Here is a 19624-nt window from a genome sequence, read left to right as displayed (position 1 = left end):
TAGCAAACTGCTTTCAATTAGGAACACGTGTTAGAGGGTGTGTGCGTATGCGTGCGTGTTTATGTGTCTCTTCACAGTCCGTGTTGTGCCATGAGGTGTTTTTTAAATCTGGTTTTACTGCTCGATTGAGTTACTTGATGTGGAAGAGAGTTCCATGTAGTCATTGCTCTGACTTGGGGACTGTGAAGAGACCCCTGGTGGCATGTCTTGTGGGGTATATATGGGTGTCTGAGCTGTGTGTTTTCTGTGCTTTTGACACATCAATACCTCTCACAAAGACAAGTAGTGATCATGTGTGTGTGTGTGTGTGTGTGTGTGTGTGTGTGTGTGTTTGTGTATGTACGTTCTCTATGTTTTCTAAAGGTTAACAATCTAAGATTGAGTAGATTATTAATTCAATAATTGATTAATAATCAAGTTATATGTTCATTTAGGTGATGAGTGTGGCTTGCTATGCAAATTGCTGTGTAGAAACCCCAATGTAAAGGATCGGCGTGACAGTTGTAAATCATGCAGCGACTTTTGTCACCATCACAGATTTTAGAGAAACAACAAATGTCGGTACATACAAGTGTCTTATATTGGCTGAAAGCTTAAATTCTTCTTAATATAACTACACTGTCCAATTTACAGTAGCTATTACTGCGAAAAAAATGCCATGCTATTGTTTGAGGAGAGCTCCTAACAACAAAATCTTTTTTTCAACGCGAGAGGTTTGATAAATTCACCTCTGAAGGTGAAATGTGTACTTACATTCTGAAATCTTGCTCTGATTTATCATCCAAAGGGTCCCAGAGATAACATGAAGTGTCGTTTTGTTAGATGAAATCCTATTTCATATCCTAAAAAGGTCCATATATCATGCACGATCGATTTTATATTTCCACTCGTTCAATTTGCAAAGAAAGGAATCTGTGAAAATCTCACCCTAAATGTTGTTTCAACCAGTCAAATCACATTTGTATGTATTCCTCAGAGATCCTAGAACATAACGAGACTTCACTATATCATTAGGAGTTCAGTATATCCTATAGAACACCATATTTGGTCAGAGAGCGACGCCTTCATGGCACGCCGATGACGCGGGTGGTCTTCATTTTATCGACTGTATCTTTGTCAAATAAGCACTAATCGGGGTCAAACAAAGCTAGCTAGATAGCCATGTCTGTCGCAAAATGTAGGTGCTAACCTTTTGCGACAGCATCCCTTTTCCTTTTAGACAAAAATGATAAGAATATTCAGTTATGAAGTTATGAAAACTGGTTGTAATTGCAAATGTTGAACTTAGTCCAAGTATACAGATTTGACGATATTCTTGCAGAAAAAAATGTAATATGAATGCCAATGTCTCCTTTACAATTTGCCCAAATGTACCTGTGTGACTTCACACTAAATGTTATGTCGTTCGCTCATGCGTCAAGTTATTCGGCTGCACGTACACTGCTGCCATCTTGTGGACACCATCATAATTACAACCACAGTGATGGCTAGAACTGGGACCTTTCTCTTGCATTTCAAAGATGGTGGTAGAAAAAAAACGGTTGTTTTTTTCTTTGTATTTTCTTCTACCAGATCTATTGTGTTATAGTGTTTCCTTTCAAATGGTACCAATAATATGCATATCCTTGCTTCAGGGTCTGAGTTACAGGCAATTAGTTAGGCAGTTAGTATGTCATTTTAGGCGAAAATTGAAAAAAAGGGACTATCCCTAAGAAGTTTTAAAGGCACAATTAGGTAGACAGGCTCCGACATGGATTTCCTGCTGCTCCCCATGTCTCGGCAATGGGGTTGTCCCTTTTTCCTTACAAAACAAATTTAGCCGGGATTACTGTCGTAACCATTCTCTTCATGTTTGGCTGAGTTTTCACAGGTGAAAAAAGCCTCATCTCTACGGGGTGAATCAATATCACGTCTCCAGTGCCATTTGAGTCGGAAAGTAGCAGGTCCGCCCCGCCTCATTGCACATCCAGAGGCCGTGCCATGCACAGCAGAAGGCTGGTTGGCACACACACACACACATAAACACACACTCAGACACGCATACTAACTCACTACATCTCTATCACATACACAAACACACACACACTCAAACCCTTATATACACACAACCACTTTGGGTCAGGATCATTTGCCATGCTTAAGGAGTCATAACTTGTCCATTTAACAATTACACCATAGTCCTTTTGTTATTGACTTTACTTCGGACCTCTCTGCTAGGGCTACTACTCCCCTTTCACCAGCACCAGCCACCAGAGCAGTCAACATAGGACAGGGAGTCAACACATTTCTATAACTGTTGTACTCAGTAGTGGTAAAAATATCTATAAAACAGGGTCATAAACCTGTTCTCTAAGGGAATTTGATGTATTGTAGTCATAGCAGCGGTGTTCATTGGAATGTCAGATCAGGGAGACAGTGTGTGCTCTGCTCTCTCTAAAATTATATTGCTGTGTTTGATGACCAAATTTGCCCACGAAGGACCACCACACCACCTTCTTGTTCAAGTGAGCACAGCACAGGTGAGTCCAAAAATGTCTTGTATGCTGCTGCATAAATTATGTAATATGCCAGGGAGATATGTATACAGTAGCTAAGAAAGTAACACTAAGTGTATGTTGTGCAGTAAGCTGTTAGTAGCCCTTGTGCCTCATCCTAATAATTTGGTCTATTTTCACCTCTTAATTTCGCCTACTGTTCTGACTTGGTGGTGCACATCTAGCCTATAACCTGTTTTTGAGAAATGTAATCATTGAATATTGTAAGAGGTTTCATTGTCTACTTATATTCCCCTTTATTTATCCTACGGTTCTGACTTGGTGTACAGGGAGAACACTGTAAGAACGGCCCATGTTCTGAATTCTGTCACTGTACATTTCAAAAGTGCTGAACAAATAGTTACATTGACTACATCCGTCCTAGCTCGCTCATTAATGTTTTAATCAAAATTACGGATTGTCTCTTATCCGCTTGTCATCTCCTTATGCTAGTTTGTACATCTCAATTGTCAACAGACATCACATTTGTTTAAGCAAGTCAGCCATATCAGTTGTTTTTTAAGAGGCAGTAAATGAGGCTGAATGAACTGTTTCGCTGCCCGACAAGGCTCCGCTGATAGTCAGATGTAGCAGTGGTAAGGTGTTGGGACTGCTGTTGGGACTCTGCTGTTGGGATAGGTTTATGTAGGCCATAGTGCAATTAATGTATTGTTTAGTGTTGTGTTGTGGCTTTGCTGGCGTGCATTCCAGATTTTTTATTTATTTTTAGATTTACATTATAAAATCCCCACTGGCTACGAGACTCGAAATTGAGCTCAGGTCCATCCTGTTTCCATTGATCATTCTGGAAATGTTTCTACAGCTTGATTGGAGTCCACCTGTGGTAAATTCAATTGATTTGATTTGGAAAGGAGCACACCTGTCTATATAAGGTCCCACAGTTGACAGTGCATGTCAAAACACAAACCAAGCCATGAGGTCGAAGAAATTGTCAATAGAGCTCCGAGACAGGATTGTGTCGAGGCACAGATCCGGGGAAGGGTACCAAACCATTTCTGCAGCATTGAAGATCCCAAAGAACACAGTGGCCTCCATGATTCTTAAATGGAAGAAGTTTGGAACGACCAAGTGTCACAGTTTCCCTGTTATTTATGTTGTTTCCTTAGGTTAACCCTGGAGGGCACCCTTACCCTGTTTTCTAGTTTCCAGGTTACCCTGATTGGATTCACCTGTGTTTAATTACTTTCTCTGTTCACCTGGTTTCCTTGTTATTTAGTTTCTTCAGTTGGCCTGTATCTTTAATTAGGTCTCATGTTTTATTAGTGTGCTCTTGTGCGGTTGCCTTGTTTCTGTTAAGACTCTGAGTAAAAGTTCTGGATTTACCCTTATCTCTACTTGCTGTGTTTCTCTGCGCCTGGGTTCGAGTTTGTACTAGCATTATTGCTACAGTAGATCTAAGCCTACAATGGACCCAGCAGAGATTTCTCAGTCGTCCGAGGAACATTCAGAACTCCACAATTTACGGTCGGCTCTCACCCACCATGGAATTGTGATTGGTCGCCATGAGGCTCAGCTGCAGACATTGTCGAATGATTTAAGAACTCTTTTGTTCGCTCTGCAGACAGGACAGATGGGAGCACACGGTTGCTGCATCTGTGGCTGTTCCTAACCCTCCACTCCCTACCAGCTCAGCATCCCCTTGGGAGCCTCATCTCCCGGCACCGGAGCAATATGAGGTGCATCCTGGGAGGTGTCGTGGGTTCCTACTCCAATGCTCGCTGACCTTCAAGCTGCAGGCATCAACGTTTCCCACAAAGCGTTCCAGAGTGGCATACGTCATCTCCTTGCTCTCAGGAAGGGCTCTGGCCTAGGCCACGGTCATATGGGAGCAGCAATCAGACATTTGTTTTAATTGGCAAAGCTTCACCCAGGAGATGAAGAGGGTTTTTGATCACACCATCAGTGGCAGGAACGCTGCTCAAAGACTCATTGTGCTTCGGCAGGGCAGCAGGAGCATAGCTGATTACGCCATTGACTTTTGGACACTCGCCGCTGAGAGCGGTTGGAATACAGAGGCACTTCACTCAGCCTTTCTGAATGGACTCAGTGAGGTTCTCAAGGATGAACTGGCTTCCCTGGACAACCCTGACACTCTGGGGGAGCTTATCGTTCTGGCCAGCCGGATTGACAACCGGCTTCGGGAACGTCGTCATGAGAGGAAGGCGGGGTTCCGAGTTGTTTCCAGTATTTCGGGTTCCGCTAAGGGAGTCGATTTTTAGTTTGTTCCACTGCCTTATGCTTGTCCTGTACCCTGTTAGAGTTCTCAATTCGGCTCTGGTTCTCCTTCATATCCTTCAGAGGAGCCAATGCAATTGGGACGCACAAGACTTTCCGCTCTGGAGAGAAGGCACAGGATTAACGAGCAATGTTGTCTTTACTGTGGACAGTCTGGACATTTCTGTGCCTCCTGTCCCGAGCTGACAGGAAACGGGATGACTCATCAGTAGACAGGAAAATACTGGCGAGTCAGATACAGTCTCCAGCTCCCGACACAATACGCACCTTGCTTCCGGCCCACTGCGTACCTCGGGATTACTGGGATATGGGTCAGGTTTTCTGAAAATGAAGGGCCAGTGAACTGCCTCCTCACAGGTTCTATGATTGTGCCATCAACCTCCTGCCCGGGACCACTCCTCTGAGAGGAGGGCTATGTTCTCTCTCAGGTACAGAGACCGCAGTCATGAACAATTATGTTAACTTCTCTAGGGTAGGGGGCAGCATTCAGAATTTTGGATGAAAGCATGCCCAAATTAAACGGCCTGCTACTCGGGCCCAGAAGATATGATTTGTATATAACTGGTAGATTTGGATAGAAAACACTCTAAAGTTTGCAAAACTGTTAAAATAGTGTCTGTGAGTAAAACAGAACTATTCAATGCCATTACAGTATCCATTGACTTAGGACTCTATTTGCAGTTCCTATGCCTTCCACTATATGTCAACAGTCTTTAGAAATCATTTCAGGCTTGTATTCTTATAAATGAGGGAGTAAGACCAGTCTGAATGAGTGGACCCTGACATGTCACAGAGCTTTTTCATGCGCAATCCCGAGAGAGTGCATTTCTTGTTTACCTTATATATTGACGACATTATTGTCCGGTTGAAATTTTGTAGATCATTTAGGCTAAAAAACAACCTGAGGATTGAATATAAACATCGTTTGACATGTTTCTATGAACTTTACAGATACAATTTGGATTTTTTTGTCTGATTGTTTTGACTGTGTTTGAGCCTGTGGATTACTGAAGAAAACACGCTAACAAAACGGAGGTTTTTGGATATAAAGAGACTTCATCGAACAAAAGGAACATTTATTGAGTAAATGAATGTCTTCTGATTGCCACCATATGAAGATCATCAAAGGTAAGGGATGAATTTGATCTCTATTTCTGAGTTTTGTAACGCTTCTGCTTGGCTAGTTACTGTTTGTAATAATTTGTCAACTGGGCTATGTTCTGGGCTAGGTATGTTCTGGGCTAGGTATGCTTTCGCCGAAAAACATTTTATAAATATGACACTGTGGTTGGTTTAACCTGTTGAAACTCTAGGGGCGCAATTTCATTTTTAGATGAAAAACGTTCCCGTTTTAAACAAGATATTTTGTCACAAAAAGATGCTCGACTATGCATATAATTGATAGCTTTCGAAAGAAAACACTCTGACGTGTCCAGAACTGCAAAGATATTTTCTGTGCGTGCCCTAGAACGTGAGCTTCAGGCAACACCAAGATGAGACGGCATCCAGGAAATGAGCAGGATTTTTGAGGCTCTGTTTTCCATTGTCTCCTTATATGGCTGTGAATGCGAGAGGAGTAAGTCTGCCCTTTCTGTCGTTTCCCCAAGGTGTCTGCAGCATTGTGACGTATTTGTAGGCATATCATTGGAAGATTGACCATAAGAGACCACATTTACCAGGTGTCCGCCCGGTGTCCTGCGCCGAAATTGGTGCGCAAAAGTCAGCTGCAAGTATTTTTCCATGGAATTTAGAGAAGAATACAGGCTTCCACGAACGATATATCAATGAAGAGATATGTGAAAAAACACCTTGAGGATTGATTCCAAACAACGTTTGCCATGTTTCGGTCGATATTATGGAGTTAATTCGGAAAAAGTTTGACGTTGTAGGTGACTGAATTTTCGGTTCGTTTCGGTAGCCAAATGTGATGTACAAAACGGAGCGATTTCTCCTACACACAGACGCTTTCAGGAAAAACTGCGCATTTGGTATGTAACTGAGAGTCTCCTCATTGAAAACATCCGAAGCTCTTCAAAGGTAAATTATTTTATTTATTTGGTTATCTGGTTTTTGTGAAAATGTTGCGTGCTAAATGCTACTCAAAATGCTAAGCTAGCTTAGCATACTCTTACACAAATTAGTCTATTGCTATGGTTCAAAAGCATATTTTGAAAATCTGAGATGACAGTGTTGTTAAGAAAAGGCTAAGCTTGAGAGCAGGCGCATTATTTTCATTTTATTTGCGATTTTCAGAAATCGTTAACGTTGCGTTATGCTAATGAGCCTGAGGCTTTAGTCACGATCCCGGATCCGGGATGGGGAGATTCAAGAGGTTAACAAGAAGTTAATTTTTAAACTTATGTAAAATATGTTTTGTTTTCTGAATTTTTATAATGAGCATTTATGTATTTAAATTTGGCGCTCTGCAATCTCACTGGATGCTGGCCAGGTGGGACGGCACGTACCCTAGAGAGGTTTTAAGGAGGCGCTGGCGGCTGGTTTTATTCGGCCGTCCACTTCACCTGCAGGAGCGGGTTTTTTCTTTGTTGGAAAGGGGGATGGGGGATTACGTCCTTGTATTGATTACTAGGGTTTAAATAACATTACCATGAAGAACCGTTACCCTCTTCCTCTTATGTTGTCAGCCTTTGAGAGACTCCAAATTTCTCAAAATTGGATTTACGGAAGGCATGCAATCTGGTGCGCATCAGGCAGGGAGACGAGCGGAAGACAGTGTTCAACACCCCAAATGGACATTATGAATACCGTGTCATGCCGTTTGGACTTACAAATGCTCCAGCCATTTTCCAGGCCCTGGTTAATGACGTGCTGCGCAAATTCCTTCACCAGTTCATGTTTGTGTACCTGGATGACATCCTCATCTTCTCCAGGTCCATGGTTGAACACATTCAACATGTTCCCCAGGTTCTTCAAAGACTCCTATCTCACCACTTGTTCGTGAAGGCCTAAAAGTCTGAATTTTCCATTCCTCAGATCTCCTTCCTGGGGTACATCATCTCAGGTCTGTGTACGGATGAACTCCCAAAAGGTAGAATCGGTGGTCAACTGGCCGCGGCCCAGCACAGTCAAGCAAGTCCAGTGTTTTGGGGGTTTTGCTCATTTCTACTGGAGATTTGTGAGAGACTTTAGTTTGGTGGCTGCGCAATTGACAGCGCTCACCTAGGGCTTGGCTGGGTATGTAAGCTGGACTCCTGCTGCTGAGAAGGTGTTCCAGGACTGGGACGAGAATTGAGAACCCCGGTCAGTGACATGTCCACGAGCAGTCTATGGATCCGGAAGAGGTGCTGCACCATGAGCTGGGTCGTCTCCTTGGCCAAGGGTAGTCTGGGGAGAGGAATGAAGTGGGTGGCCTTGGAAAACTGGCTGACCACAGTCAGGATGACAGTGTTGCCCTCAAACGGGGGGAGACCCATTACGAAATCCTGGGATATGTGGGACCAGGAATGGTGAGGAACAGGCAGAGATTGCAGAATGCCAGCCGGAACTTGCTGAGGAATCTTGTTCTGAGCAGACACTGTGCAAGCGGCGACGAATGCGGAGACATCAGGAACTATGGTGGGCCATCAGAAGCGTTGTCGCACAAATGCCAGGGTCTGGCGGAACCCTGGGTGGCAGGCCAGTCTAGAGGAGTGAGCCCACTCCAGGACCGCGAAGCCAGGGTTCGGCTGGGAATGCTGTGCCTCCCGGACCTGTTTCCCTATACCCCAGCTGAGTGTCGTTGCCAGGCACGAGGTGGGAAGGATGTTCTCAGGCTCCAGGAGTAATAGCCGTGGGGCTATAACAGCGAGACAGTGCATCAGGCTTGACATTCTTGGATCCCGGCCGATATGAGAGGGAGAAGTTGAACCATGTGAACAGCAGGGCCCATCTAGCTTACCTGGAGTTGAGGCGTTTGACGGTGAAGATATACTCCAGATTTTTGTGGTCGGTCCATACAATGCATGGGTGTTCCGCCCCTTCCAGCCAGTTCCGCACCTTCCAGCCACAACTCTTTGTGTTGATCCTGTATTGCCGTTCCGCTGGCAATAGCCCAGCTCTACGTAGTTGCATAGGCTTGGGAAGCGGTGATTCAGACATCTTCTTCTACTCTCAGGGAGAGTCGGGAGGCCTCGGGTTCTCTCGGCAACGGGATCATCGGGAACTTCCATGATGACTTGGAGGCAAGGTGGAATCCCTGGACGTGAGAGCAAAATCGAATTTCCTCTCCCTCTGTCGTTCCCATAATCGCCCATCGATTCATATGATCAAAGCAATGAGGGAATCGATATCCGTAGGTAACTCCCGAGCAGCAAGCTCGTCCTTGACCTCCTACGAGACGCCGTGCTGTAACATATCGAACAGTGCTTCCTCGTTCTAACCAGTCTCCGCTGCCAATGTGTGGAAATTCACTGCATAGTCAGCCACACTGCAAGAGTCTTGCCGATGCTGGATTAGCTCGCGGGCAGCTTCGCTCCCGGAGAACGGAGCGTAAAAAACCTTCTTCACCTCTCCCACAAAACGCTGCAGACTAACGCATATTGCCGGCTGCTGTTCCCATACAGCAGTAACCCACGTAAGACCACTCCCGGACATCAGTGTGATGATTGGAACGATCCGAGGGGGAGGAGGAGGGCTGAAGCTCAAAAATATGGGCACACTGAGATAGAAACGCAGACAGGTGCTCGACTCTCCATTGAATCGTTCCGGGGGGATTAAACGGGACTCCCGAGAAGGTGGAGTGGCTGAGATGTTGCTGCTAGCAGCTGGGTTACTGAGGGGCTGTGGGGTTACTACCGTGGTAGGCTGCCTCCCAGACAGCCCGTGGAATTGCTCCAGCAAACTGTTCAATGCGCGGTCATGGCGTTGAGCCAACGTTTGGACTCCCTCCGTAAGGCCACAAAGCAGTTTCTCGTGCCTCCCGACGGTGGCTCCTTGGGAGGAGATGGCGTCGTGCAGCTGGCCCAAGTCTGCTGGGTTAGTCATGGCCAGTTCGTACTATCATGATGAGGTAAGACACAGATGCAGACCGTGTCGAAGTAACAATATTTATTACAGCAACAGGGGCAAAGGTACAGGATGGCAGGCAGGCTCAGGTCAGGCAGAGGAGGGTAATCCAGAGACGGGGTAAAGGTACAGGATGGTAGGCAGGCTCAGAGTCAGGGGCAGGCAGAGTGGTCAGGTGGACAGGCTCAAAACCAGGAGGACGAGAAAAGAGAGACTGGGGAAAAGCAGGAGCTGATACAAAAACGTTGGTTGACTTGACAAGCAAGTTGAAATGGCAACAGACAAACAGAGAACACCGGTATTAATACACACGGGACAATGGGGAAGATGGGTGACACCTGGAGGGGGGTGGAGATAATCACAAAGACAGGTGAAACAGATCAGGGTGTGACACCTGTTGTATTATTGTTTTGTTCTGTTTTGTCTGAACCCCAGGAAGAGTAGCCACAGATAGAACAATAAGCCAGATATTTTACCAGATGTATATACGTGAAGCATCTGGTTGTCGTTTCCACTCACTACCAAATATGGTGATGAGAGGAAGCCCAGTTGCAGGCATTGTGAGAAGATGGAGCAAGATGGATTTTGGCCGACATTCTGCTAATTTTCTCATCAATGAAACATTCGATCTCCATACAGTTTTTTTCTGTTTCCCAAACTAGAATCTATAACGAACAAAGCAGACCCTGCTTTGTAGACTTTACCCTTTGCCAAAGTTTCTAAAAACTGCGTTGTTCAGGAGTGCAAGAATTGAGTTACTGCACACGTGCACTTCACAGAGTAGGCGTTCCCTAATGGAAATATGCAAATAAATGCTGGAACGTGACAATAGGATCTCACTAGCTCGTGCTTGGCTCTGCCCATCTCCTTGCTTGTTCTGCCCACTGATTAATTTGTTCCCATTGGAAACCACAGGCTCTGGTCTGTCTTGGGTTAGTTATAAATATCTTTGGAGTAGCTCTGGAAAAAGTAACTAATGGAAATCCAAATAAACATATAAAATTCTCTCTCTTGTTTCTACTTCATTGTTTTTGTGTGGGTGTATATGATGGCTTTGAATTGTGATTTGATTGGACCCCAGGATCCAGGAAGAGTAGCTGTATCCAAATAAACCAAAAAATATTTTCTCTCCGGTCTCTACTTCGGTGTATGCTCCCATCCTGTCAGGGGATAAAAAGGACCTTGGATCAGTCTGGTGCAACTTCATCCAATTGCATGTTATTAAAATACTTTCTCTCTTGTCTCCTATTTGGGGGGAAATTACCTTAGATCAGTGTCTTGGGGCTATCTCCATTCAACATGTAGGATATTAAAATGCTTCCTCTTTCTTATCTGTCCAGGTGTGTCAGCCTAACTGCAAATCCTGATGGAGACCCTGTTAGTTTACCTGATGGTACTTGGCATGGCTGTAAAAGCCCACAAGGTCCAGGTGTGCCCAAAACGCTGTGTCTGCCAGATGCTTAACCCCAACCTAGCAACCCTCTGCGACAAGAAGGGCCTCCTCTTCGTCCCGCCCGACATCGACCGTCACACCGTGGAGATGCGTCTGGGCGACAACTTCGTTACAAGCATCAAACGACGGGACTTCGCCAATATGACCAAACTGCAAGGCATGACGTTGTCTCGCAACACCATTGGCTCCATCTCGCCTCACGCCTTTAAAGATCTGGAGAACCTCAGAGCCTTGCATCTGGACAGCAACCGTCTGACGAGGCTCACCAACGACACCTTCAGTGGGATGTCCAAGCTCCAACATCTCATTCTCAACAACAATCAGCTGATTCACATCCACATTGGGGCCTTCAATGATCTCACAGCTCTAGAGGAGTTAGATCTGTCCTACAACAACTTAGAAAGCATCCCCTGGGTGGCCATCCAGAGAATGACCAGCCTCCACACCCTGGGCTTGGACCACAACATGCTTAGCTACATTCCTGAGGGAACCTTCTCTGGCCTGCAGAAGCTCAAACGCCTTGACGTCACATCCAACAAGCTCCAGAAGCTTCCGCCAGACCCAGTGTTCCAACGGGCCGGCGTCTTGGCCACATCAGGGAGCTTGGGTCCGACGTCATTTGCGTTGAGTTTTGGGGGGAACCCACTGAGGTGTAACTGTGAGCTGCTGTGGCTGAGGAGGCTGAGGAGGGAGGATGATCTGGAGACATGTGCGGCTCCGCAGCACCTGGCTGGGCGATACTTCTGGACCGTGTCTGAAGAAGAGTTCCTCTGTGAGCCCCCTCTTATCACCAGACACTCCCAGGTAAGGCTGAGATGATACAGTCACAACACATCATTGGTAAATAGTATCGCGATAACCCAGTGATAACAGTATCATGATAACTGACAAAAGATGCATTATCAAGCGTGTCTCTGAACACACCTTTTGTTTTATAACATGGTCAATAATAAAATATTGATCATGTCCTCCATTTCCAAGATAACCACTTTTATTGCAATGATTGCCTAACATTGATTATCGTGCTATTGCAAATCATGATAACTGCTTTTGTCGCAATCACTCAATAATTATCACAGTAAGTAATATCGTTTACCCTAACACCATCTAGGAGCTGCGAGCGTTGGAGGGTCAGAGTGTAGCTCTGCGCTGTAAGGCCAGGGGCGACCCAGACCCCATCATCCACTGGATCGCCCCAGACGGCCGGCTCATGTCCAACTCCTCCCGGGCTGCGGTGCACAGTGATGGGACCCTGGACATTCTTATCAGCACTGTGAAGGACTCAGGTGCGTGTCATTGAAATGTCTGTTATGGTGATTATGTTGAGTGTTTCTGTTCTCTTGTTACATTTAGCTTCCCCCTTCATTTGAAAGGAAACATAAAAGCAAATAAATGTTCTCTATCGCTCCATCAGGCTCCTTCATCTGTGTTGCCTCCAACCCGGCCGGGGAGTCCCAACAAACTGTTGACCTGGTGATCGCCAAACTCCCACACGTCACCAACAGTACTGTGGAGAAGGAACAGGACCCAGGTTCTTCTGATATCGCCACGGTAACGAGGACGGGTGGTGGTGGGGAAGGCGGAGGAGTGGTTCCACTGGGAAACACAAAGACGAGCCAGGAGAAGAAGGTGGTGATCGCCGAGGCCACGTCTACCTCGGCCCTGGTCAAATTCAGCTTCCAGAGAAGTATACCGGGCATCCGAATGTTCCAGATCCAATACAACGGAACCTACGATGACTCTCTGGTTTACAGGTGAGCCTTGGCTTCTATAGGCAGAAAAAAAGTTAATTTATCTTCCGTCCCTCTGTGTTTCATAATTTTCCTTCAATTCGCAAGAGGCTGAATGTATCTCACAGGAGAAACCATCGGAGCGAGCGAAACAGCGTCCCTCTGTCTCAGTATGTGTAGGCCGTCTATCTGATGCTGTCTGGTCAAAAATAATATGACATTGTTGCCACCCATAGCATTGAATACAAATGAAGCCAGCGAACATTTGACTTCCCTTGATAATTTTTAAAATAAAATAGTAGCCAATCAGCTAAACTGAGTGAGTTCAACTGTGAATGGTCCTGGCATACCAACAAAAAAAAGTGTAAAGGGAAGCCAGTTTGGATTTGGCTTCACACCAATCACGAGCCAAACGTCATTAACAGAGAAAACTTGAATTGTTGCATCTCATAGTGTCGTAGGGATGGTGCCAGGTTTCCTCCAGATGTGACGCTTAGCATTCAGGCCAAGGAGTTCAATCTTGGTTTCATCAGACCAGAGAATCTTGTTTCTCATGGTCTGAGAGTCCTTCAGGTGCCTTTTGGCAAACTCCAAGCGGGCTGTCATGTGCCTTTTACTGAGGAGTGGCTTCCATCTGGCCACTCCACCATAAAGGCCTGATTTGTGGAGTGCTGCAAAGATGGTTGTCCTTCTGGAAGGTTCTCCCATCTCCACAGAGGAACTTTGGAGCTCTGTCAGAGTGACCATCGGGTTCTTGGTCACCTCCCTGACCAAGGCTCCACAGATTGCTCAGTTTGCCAGGCGGCCAGCTCTAGGAAGAGTCTTTGTGGTTCCTAACTACTTCTATTTAAGAATGATGGAGGCCACTGTGTTCTTGGGGACCTTCAATGCTGCAGACATTTTTTGGTACCCTTCCCCAGATCTGTGCCTCGACACAATCCTGTCTCGGAGCTCTTCAGACAATTCCTTCGACCTCATAGCTTGGTTTTTGCTTTGCCATGTACTGTCAACTGTGGGACCTTATATAGACAGGTGTGCGCCTTTCCAAATCATGTCTAATCAATTACATTTTTCGCTTTGTCATCATGGGGTATTGTGTATAGATTGATGAGGATTTATAAAAAATGTAATCCCTTTTAGAAGAAGGCTGTAACGTAACAAAATGTGGAAAAAGTCAAGGGGTCTGAATACTTTCCGAATGCACTGTAAATTCATACATTGTCATATTTAGCTTATGTGGATTCTGCAAAAGGTCTATAGGTGATTTGATGATGTTGATATCTTGAAGTTGAAATGGTGCTGGAATAGTGGAGGCAGCTCCTGTTTCATTGCAAACTCTCTGTGGTTCTAAATCAATATTGTTTAGTAGTCCGAAAATGTGGGAAACATTAACTTGCTTGACCCTGCTGTAGTAGGTCATGTAACTGTTTGTTTGCTCTCCGGTTTTGTGATGAAACAAAGATGTGGTTGAATTTATTCTGCCACTGTGTCTTCTTATTGCCTCGACTTTAGACCTATATATCACGGTGGCAAGGGATATGAACTAACAGGTTATAGAGAAAACAACACAATTATCACAACACATACAGTAGGTTGTAATATGTGTTTCTAGCTTGGCTTCCTCAGTGATTTTACCCACGCACTGCTGCTGTATATAGGGACTGTTTTTGGAGTCCTTAATGATTGATATTGATGCCTCATTTCAACTCTCAGAACCAGGCCCGAATGAGAACGAACAAGAACCAGGCACAATGGTCTTTTTTAGTAGTTCCTGATTGGTGTTGAGTGACTATTATGTTGTTTAAAATGAATGTCAAATGTGCACATTCTCATTAATGATTAGCTATGTCTCTAATTGTGAAAAGTAATTCATTTACTGACATTCTTATTCAGTGACTTACAAAGTCACCTAGCTAACAGTGTGTATAAAGTACACACAACATGTACACCAATGGTAATACCTCATCAACAGCATGAAAACAAAATGTCAGCACTGAGCTGTAGGGCAAAGCCGAGATGAAAGAGACAGCAGCATGTTACACAAAGCCTTAGAAGATCTTTCAGGCCTCTTCTGAGAAATCAGTCTACACAAGGCTCTTTCATCTGGCAACCCTTTCACTCCATATTTGAAGCTTATATTCATGGCACAATATGACCATTTAACACACACTTTTATCCAAAGTGACTTACAGTCTACGTCGGGGCTGGTAAATTCCAGTCCTGGAGGGCTGAAACATTCTGTTTTTTGTTTCTACCTGGTAGTTAATTGAGCTCACCTGGTTTTCTAGGTCTGAACCAGTTCCTTATTAGAAGGAGAGGATGAAAACCAGAAGTGTCTTGGCCCTCCAGGACGGACATTGAACAGGCCTGGTCTACACATACTTTACATACGTTGTGTTTATGAGGTCCATTTGTGAATGAATAACACACAGTTCTGGTCTTTCAAGCATACAGTGCCATGGCCCAACAACTGAGCCATTGGACCTATTGTGACTGTCTCTTCTGAGAAATGGGTGTGCATACAATTGTTCATCTTTCATGCTTCCGACTTCTCACAGGGTGTTTTTGTGTCTCAGGGGCTTGGGTAAAAATAAAAGATGAATCTCCATTTCCACAACTAGGACAATGAAGTATTCTTTTTATCTTCCACCCCTTTCACAACACATTAGCAATTCAACTTTTCATTGTGATTCTGTTACAATCCGAGACATAACATTCTCTCATCTCTGAACACTTCTTGCAATATGATTTATAATTGGTCTGCAATTGCCCTAGTATGCTCTCAACTCTTTCATTTCACACTCTCTCTCTCTCTATTTTCAGAATGATCCCTCCGAGCAGTAAGAGTATCCTGGTGAACAACCTGGCTGCCGGTACACAGTACGACCTGTGTGTGCTGGCCATCTACGACGACCTGGTGACCTCCCTGACCGCCACGCGGGTGGTGGGGTGCGTCCGCTTCACCACCCATCCCCAGTACCTCCGCTGCCACTTCATGCAGTCCCAGTTCCTGGGAGGGACCATCGTGGTCATCATCGGAGGGATCATCGTGGCGTCCGTCTTAGCCTTCATCGTCTTCCTCATAGTGAGGTACCGAGTCTGTAAACAAGGCGATGAGGATAAGGTAGGAGCATTGAGTATTGCTCTTTTCTTTGTTACTACTGTCTCTGTACTGTTGTTATTGTACAGCTGATGAGGTAATTTCTCCCTGGGGGATCAATAAAATCTCTCTCTTTCATAAGGCTTTGGAAATGGGTGAGATCCGGTCTCTGAGCAGTGATGGTCAGCTCCAGGGCTGCGGCGTCCCCAAGTCCATGTCCAAGTCTCTGTCCAAGCAGATTCTCTGTCTGGAGAAACCAGAGAAGGTGGATAAGGAGTATCTGAGGGTGGGCCTTCCTCCCCCTGAGCTGTTCAAGCAGCAGCGACCCCCAGTCCTGACCACCACCACATCCACCAAGCCATCCATTCCCGACTGCCAGACAGATGTGGAGTTAGAGAACACAAACCGGAATAACTCAGCGGAAGCTAAAATGGTTGTTTCCGCCGTTTCCACAAAATGGACAAAGGTGGCTAGAGGGCCAAGCCACCCTGGAGGGTCCTCCCCCCATTACATGACAGTGCCAGCAGGGGGCGTGAATGTGAACCGGCGGCACTCTCTGAACATGGACTCGTACAAGGAGTGTTGCTACTTCAGCCTGGTACAGCAGCAGCAGCCAAAGCCTGGTAGGGGTTTGCGCTCCAAACGCAGTCTGTCCGTGAGTGGAGAACTGCCCCAGTTGGAAAGTGCAATGGCAAACATACGCAGAAGCAGAAACAAGCTGTATGGATCTGAGTGGCTTCTCGAAAGCACTCTATGATCAGGATTTTACAGGTTTATAGGGTTTTTGTTTTCTTTGATTGGATTTGTGGCCTGTGGTGGAGCAGACAGTGACTTTATACCTTGTTCAGACTGTTACTGCGGTCTTTAGTCTGCAAGACGCACAGATTCCTCTTGTATTTCTGAAGACAAGGAGGCCAAACAGGGTTTTAAATGGCAAATGTTTAACATTTGATTATCGACTTTAAAGCAAATATCTTCTCAAAGTCATCTTTATATTGACTTTGGATAAAACTGAAGGCACCAAAAAATGTATAAAGCAACTTCATGTACAAAATTGTTAAGTTGTGTAACATATTATGCGATACACCCGTAAGTGTTCACATGGTTTTGAATGCAGTTGGAAGTCAAGCATTATTTAGAGAGAGAGGGAGAGAAAAGGATGGACGATTATACTTGTTATAACATTGCCTGTTACTTAAAGTGATTACAATCACTGTGTAGACAATGAATGGACATATTTCTTGTCATCAGTTTTCCAGACATGTCTTAATTCACTCGGTGGCATTTGGAGGGATTGTGAATGCGCAGAACACCCCAGACAGAAGTGTAGAACAGAATGTACCCAGGCTGTGTGTGAAATAGCACCCTATTCCCTATAGGGCACTCTGGTCAAAAGTAGTGCACTATATAGGGAATATGGTGCCATTTAGTCTGGTGACAGAGCTGGATGTTTTCATCCAGCTGCACCAGACACGCAGCACAATGCAGCATTCACGTTACCCGGCATCGATTGAGCTTAATACTGCCCTCTTGTTTGAATCAATACATTTTATCACATAATTAGACATAAAGACTTATGTTCATAGGATTATTGTCACAGCTGATATGATAGTTCAAACAAAGACAGGATGACAAGAGCGATAAAGGATGTGTGGTCCATTTTCATGTTTTTTACAATTATTAAAACATTGTTTGTCATGTCAGGCTAAGAATCGTTGTAAATTGACTTGTCGGTGAAGAGGAAACGAAAGCCAAAAAACAGTATATGAGAAGTCGGCTCTTGATTTAACTGTTGTTTCTGTTTGATGTTTACCAGTATAAATAAACCAATGAGAAAAAGGAATATAATGTAGTTTTAACCTTATGATATCTTATGATATATGCTTGTGACATAATTTACCAGGTACCTATAGAGAGCAATGTTGACTATTTGTAGGCACTAACTCTGCCATGGTCCGTTGAACAAAGCCTATGGGAAAATGTATAGAGTTTTTGGATAAACGCTGAAAATAAGGTTTGTGGTACACACAGGCTTAGGAGATCTTATACGTTTTGTTCTATGCCATAATCTTCATCAACTAACATCACTTTTTGTGAATTTTGGTAATTTAAAAATAACGCACATAAAGTCTTCATAATTCATAAAGGTGATGTTAACTGACATATTGTCTTATAGAACAAAGCGTATAAGATCTCATAAGCCTGTGTTAACCTCAGATCTTATTTTCGGCATTTATTCCAAAACCCTATTCTTTCTCCATTAATTTTGCTCATAGGAATGACTGACTACAAGCTGTCAAGCTCTATTGTTGCTTTCTTAAAGGGAAGCTCTGCAGTTCCTTCATCAATATTAGGACTTCTGTGTTAATGAAATGTACCCATTGATTCTTGAAGTATATAATTTATAAATGCCCCATCAGCTTAGTTCAACTGTAGCCCATCAGACCCCAAAATAGAAGCTAGTTTCACTTCAATGTCTGTTAACAAAGAAAATGTAAACAAACAGGTTGTTTCCATTACTTTTAATCTCGAGTCACGACTGAAAAACAAATGAGATTAAGGTTCGGGATAATCTTAAAGCATTTTTAACTCTCCAACTCATCCCAAACCATCTCAATTGGGTTGAGGTCAGGTGATTGTGGAGGCCAGGTCATCTGATGCAACACTCCATCACTCTCCTTCTTGGTCAAAAAGCCCTTACACGGCCTAGAGTTGTGTTCGGTCATTGTCCTGGCGAAAAAAACAAATGACAGTGCCACTAAGCGCAAACCAGATGGGATGGCGTATTGCTGCAGATGGGATGGCATATTGCTACCTATTGCAGTCTCTGAACAGTTGTTGTTGAGATGTGTCTGTTACTTGAACTCTGTGAAGCATTTATTTGGCCTGCAATTTCTGATGGTAACTCTAATGAACTTATCCTCTGCAGCAGAGGTAACTCTGGGTCTTCCCTTTCTGTGGCGGTCCTCATGAGAGTCAGTTTCATCACAGTACATGATGGTTTTTGCGACTGCACTTGAAGAAGTGTTCAAAGGTCTTGAAATTTTCTGGACTTATAGACCTTCATGTCTTATTGTAATGATGGACTGTCATTTATCTTTGTTTATTTGAGCTGTCCTTGCCATCATATGGACTTGGTCTTTTACCAAGTAGGGTTATCTTCTGTATATCCCCCCACCTTGTCACCACACAACTGTTTGGCTCAAATGCATTAAGAAGGAAAGAAATTCCACAAATTAACTTTTAACAAGGCACACCTGTTCATTGAAATGCGTTCCAGGTGACTACCTCGTGAAGCTGGTTGAGAGAATACCAAGAATGTGCAAAGCCGTCATCAAGGCAATGGGTGGCAACTAAGAAGAATCTCAAATATAAAATATATTTTGATTGAACACTTATTTTGGTTACTACATGATTCCATATGTGTTATTTCATAGTTTTGATGTCTTCACTATTATTCTACAATGTAGAAAATAGTCAAAATAAAGAAAAACCCGGGAATGAGTAGGTTTGTCCAAACTTTTGACTGGTACTGTATGTCAGCCAA

The 19624-nt window shown here is 44.3% G+C and overlaps 1 protein-coding gene across 1 annotated transcript; it reads left to right on the top strand.

The window, feature by feature from the left end:
- Positions 1-11139: 11139 nt before the first annotated feature.
- Positions 11140-18093, top strand: LOC135557226 (leucine-rich repeat and fibronectin type-III domain-containing protein 5-like). The gene is made up of 5 exons (XM_064990431.1): positions 11140-12051; positions 12359-12533; positions 12662-13001; positions 15801-16101; positions 16220-18093. Exons 1-5 carry the CDS (start codon positions 11161-11163, stop codon positions 16832-16834), a joined length of 2322 nt encoding a protein of 773 aa, XP_064846503.1. The 5' UTR covers positions 11140-11160; the 3' UTR covers positions 16835-18093.
- The last annotated feature ends 1531 nt before the right edge of the window (positions 18094-19624 follow it).

The sequence above is a fragment of the Oncorhynchus masou genome, chromosome 16 (genome assembly GCF_036934945.1).
Source record: "Oncorhynchus masou masou isolate Uvic2021 chromosome 16, UVic_Omas_1.1, whole genome shotgun sequence".
Lineage (NCBI taxonomy): Eukaryota > Metazoa > Chordata > Actinopteri > Salmoniformes > Salmonidae > Oncorhynchus > Oncorhynchus masou.
The sequence above is the reverse complement of the archived record's forward strand: the minus strand, read 5'-3'. Positions and strand labels throughout refer to the sequence as shown.

Bases quoted from the DNA above. Each gene is read 5' to 3' on its own strand.
- LOC135557226 (XM_064990431.1), top strand. From the start codon at position 11,161: ATGGAGACCCTGTTAGTTTACCTGATGGTACTTGGCATGGCTGTAAAA. The intron at 12,052-12,358 runs GTAAGGCTGAGA...AACACCATCTAG, and splicing joins TTATCACCAGACACTCCCAG to GAGCTGCGAGCGTTGGAGGG. The intron at 16,102-16,219 runs GTAGGAGCATTG...CTCTTTCATAAG, and splicing joins AACAAGGCGATGAGGATAAG to GCTTTGGAAATGGGTGAGAT.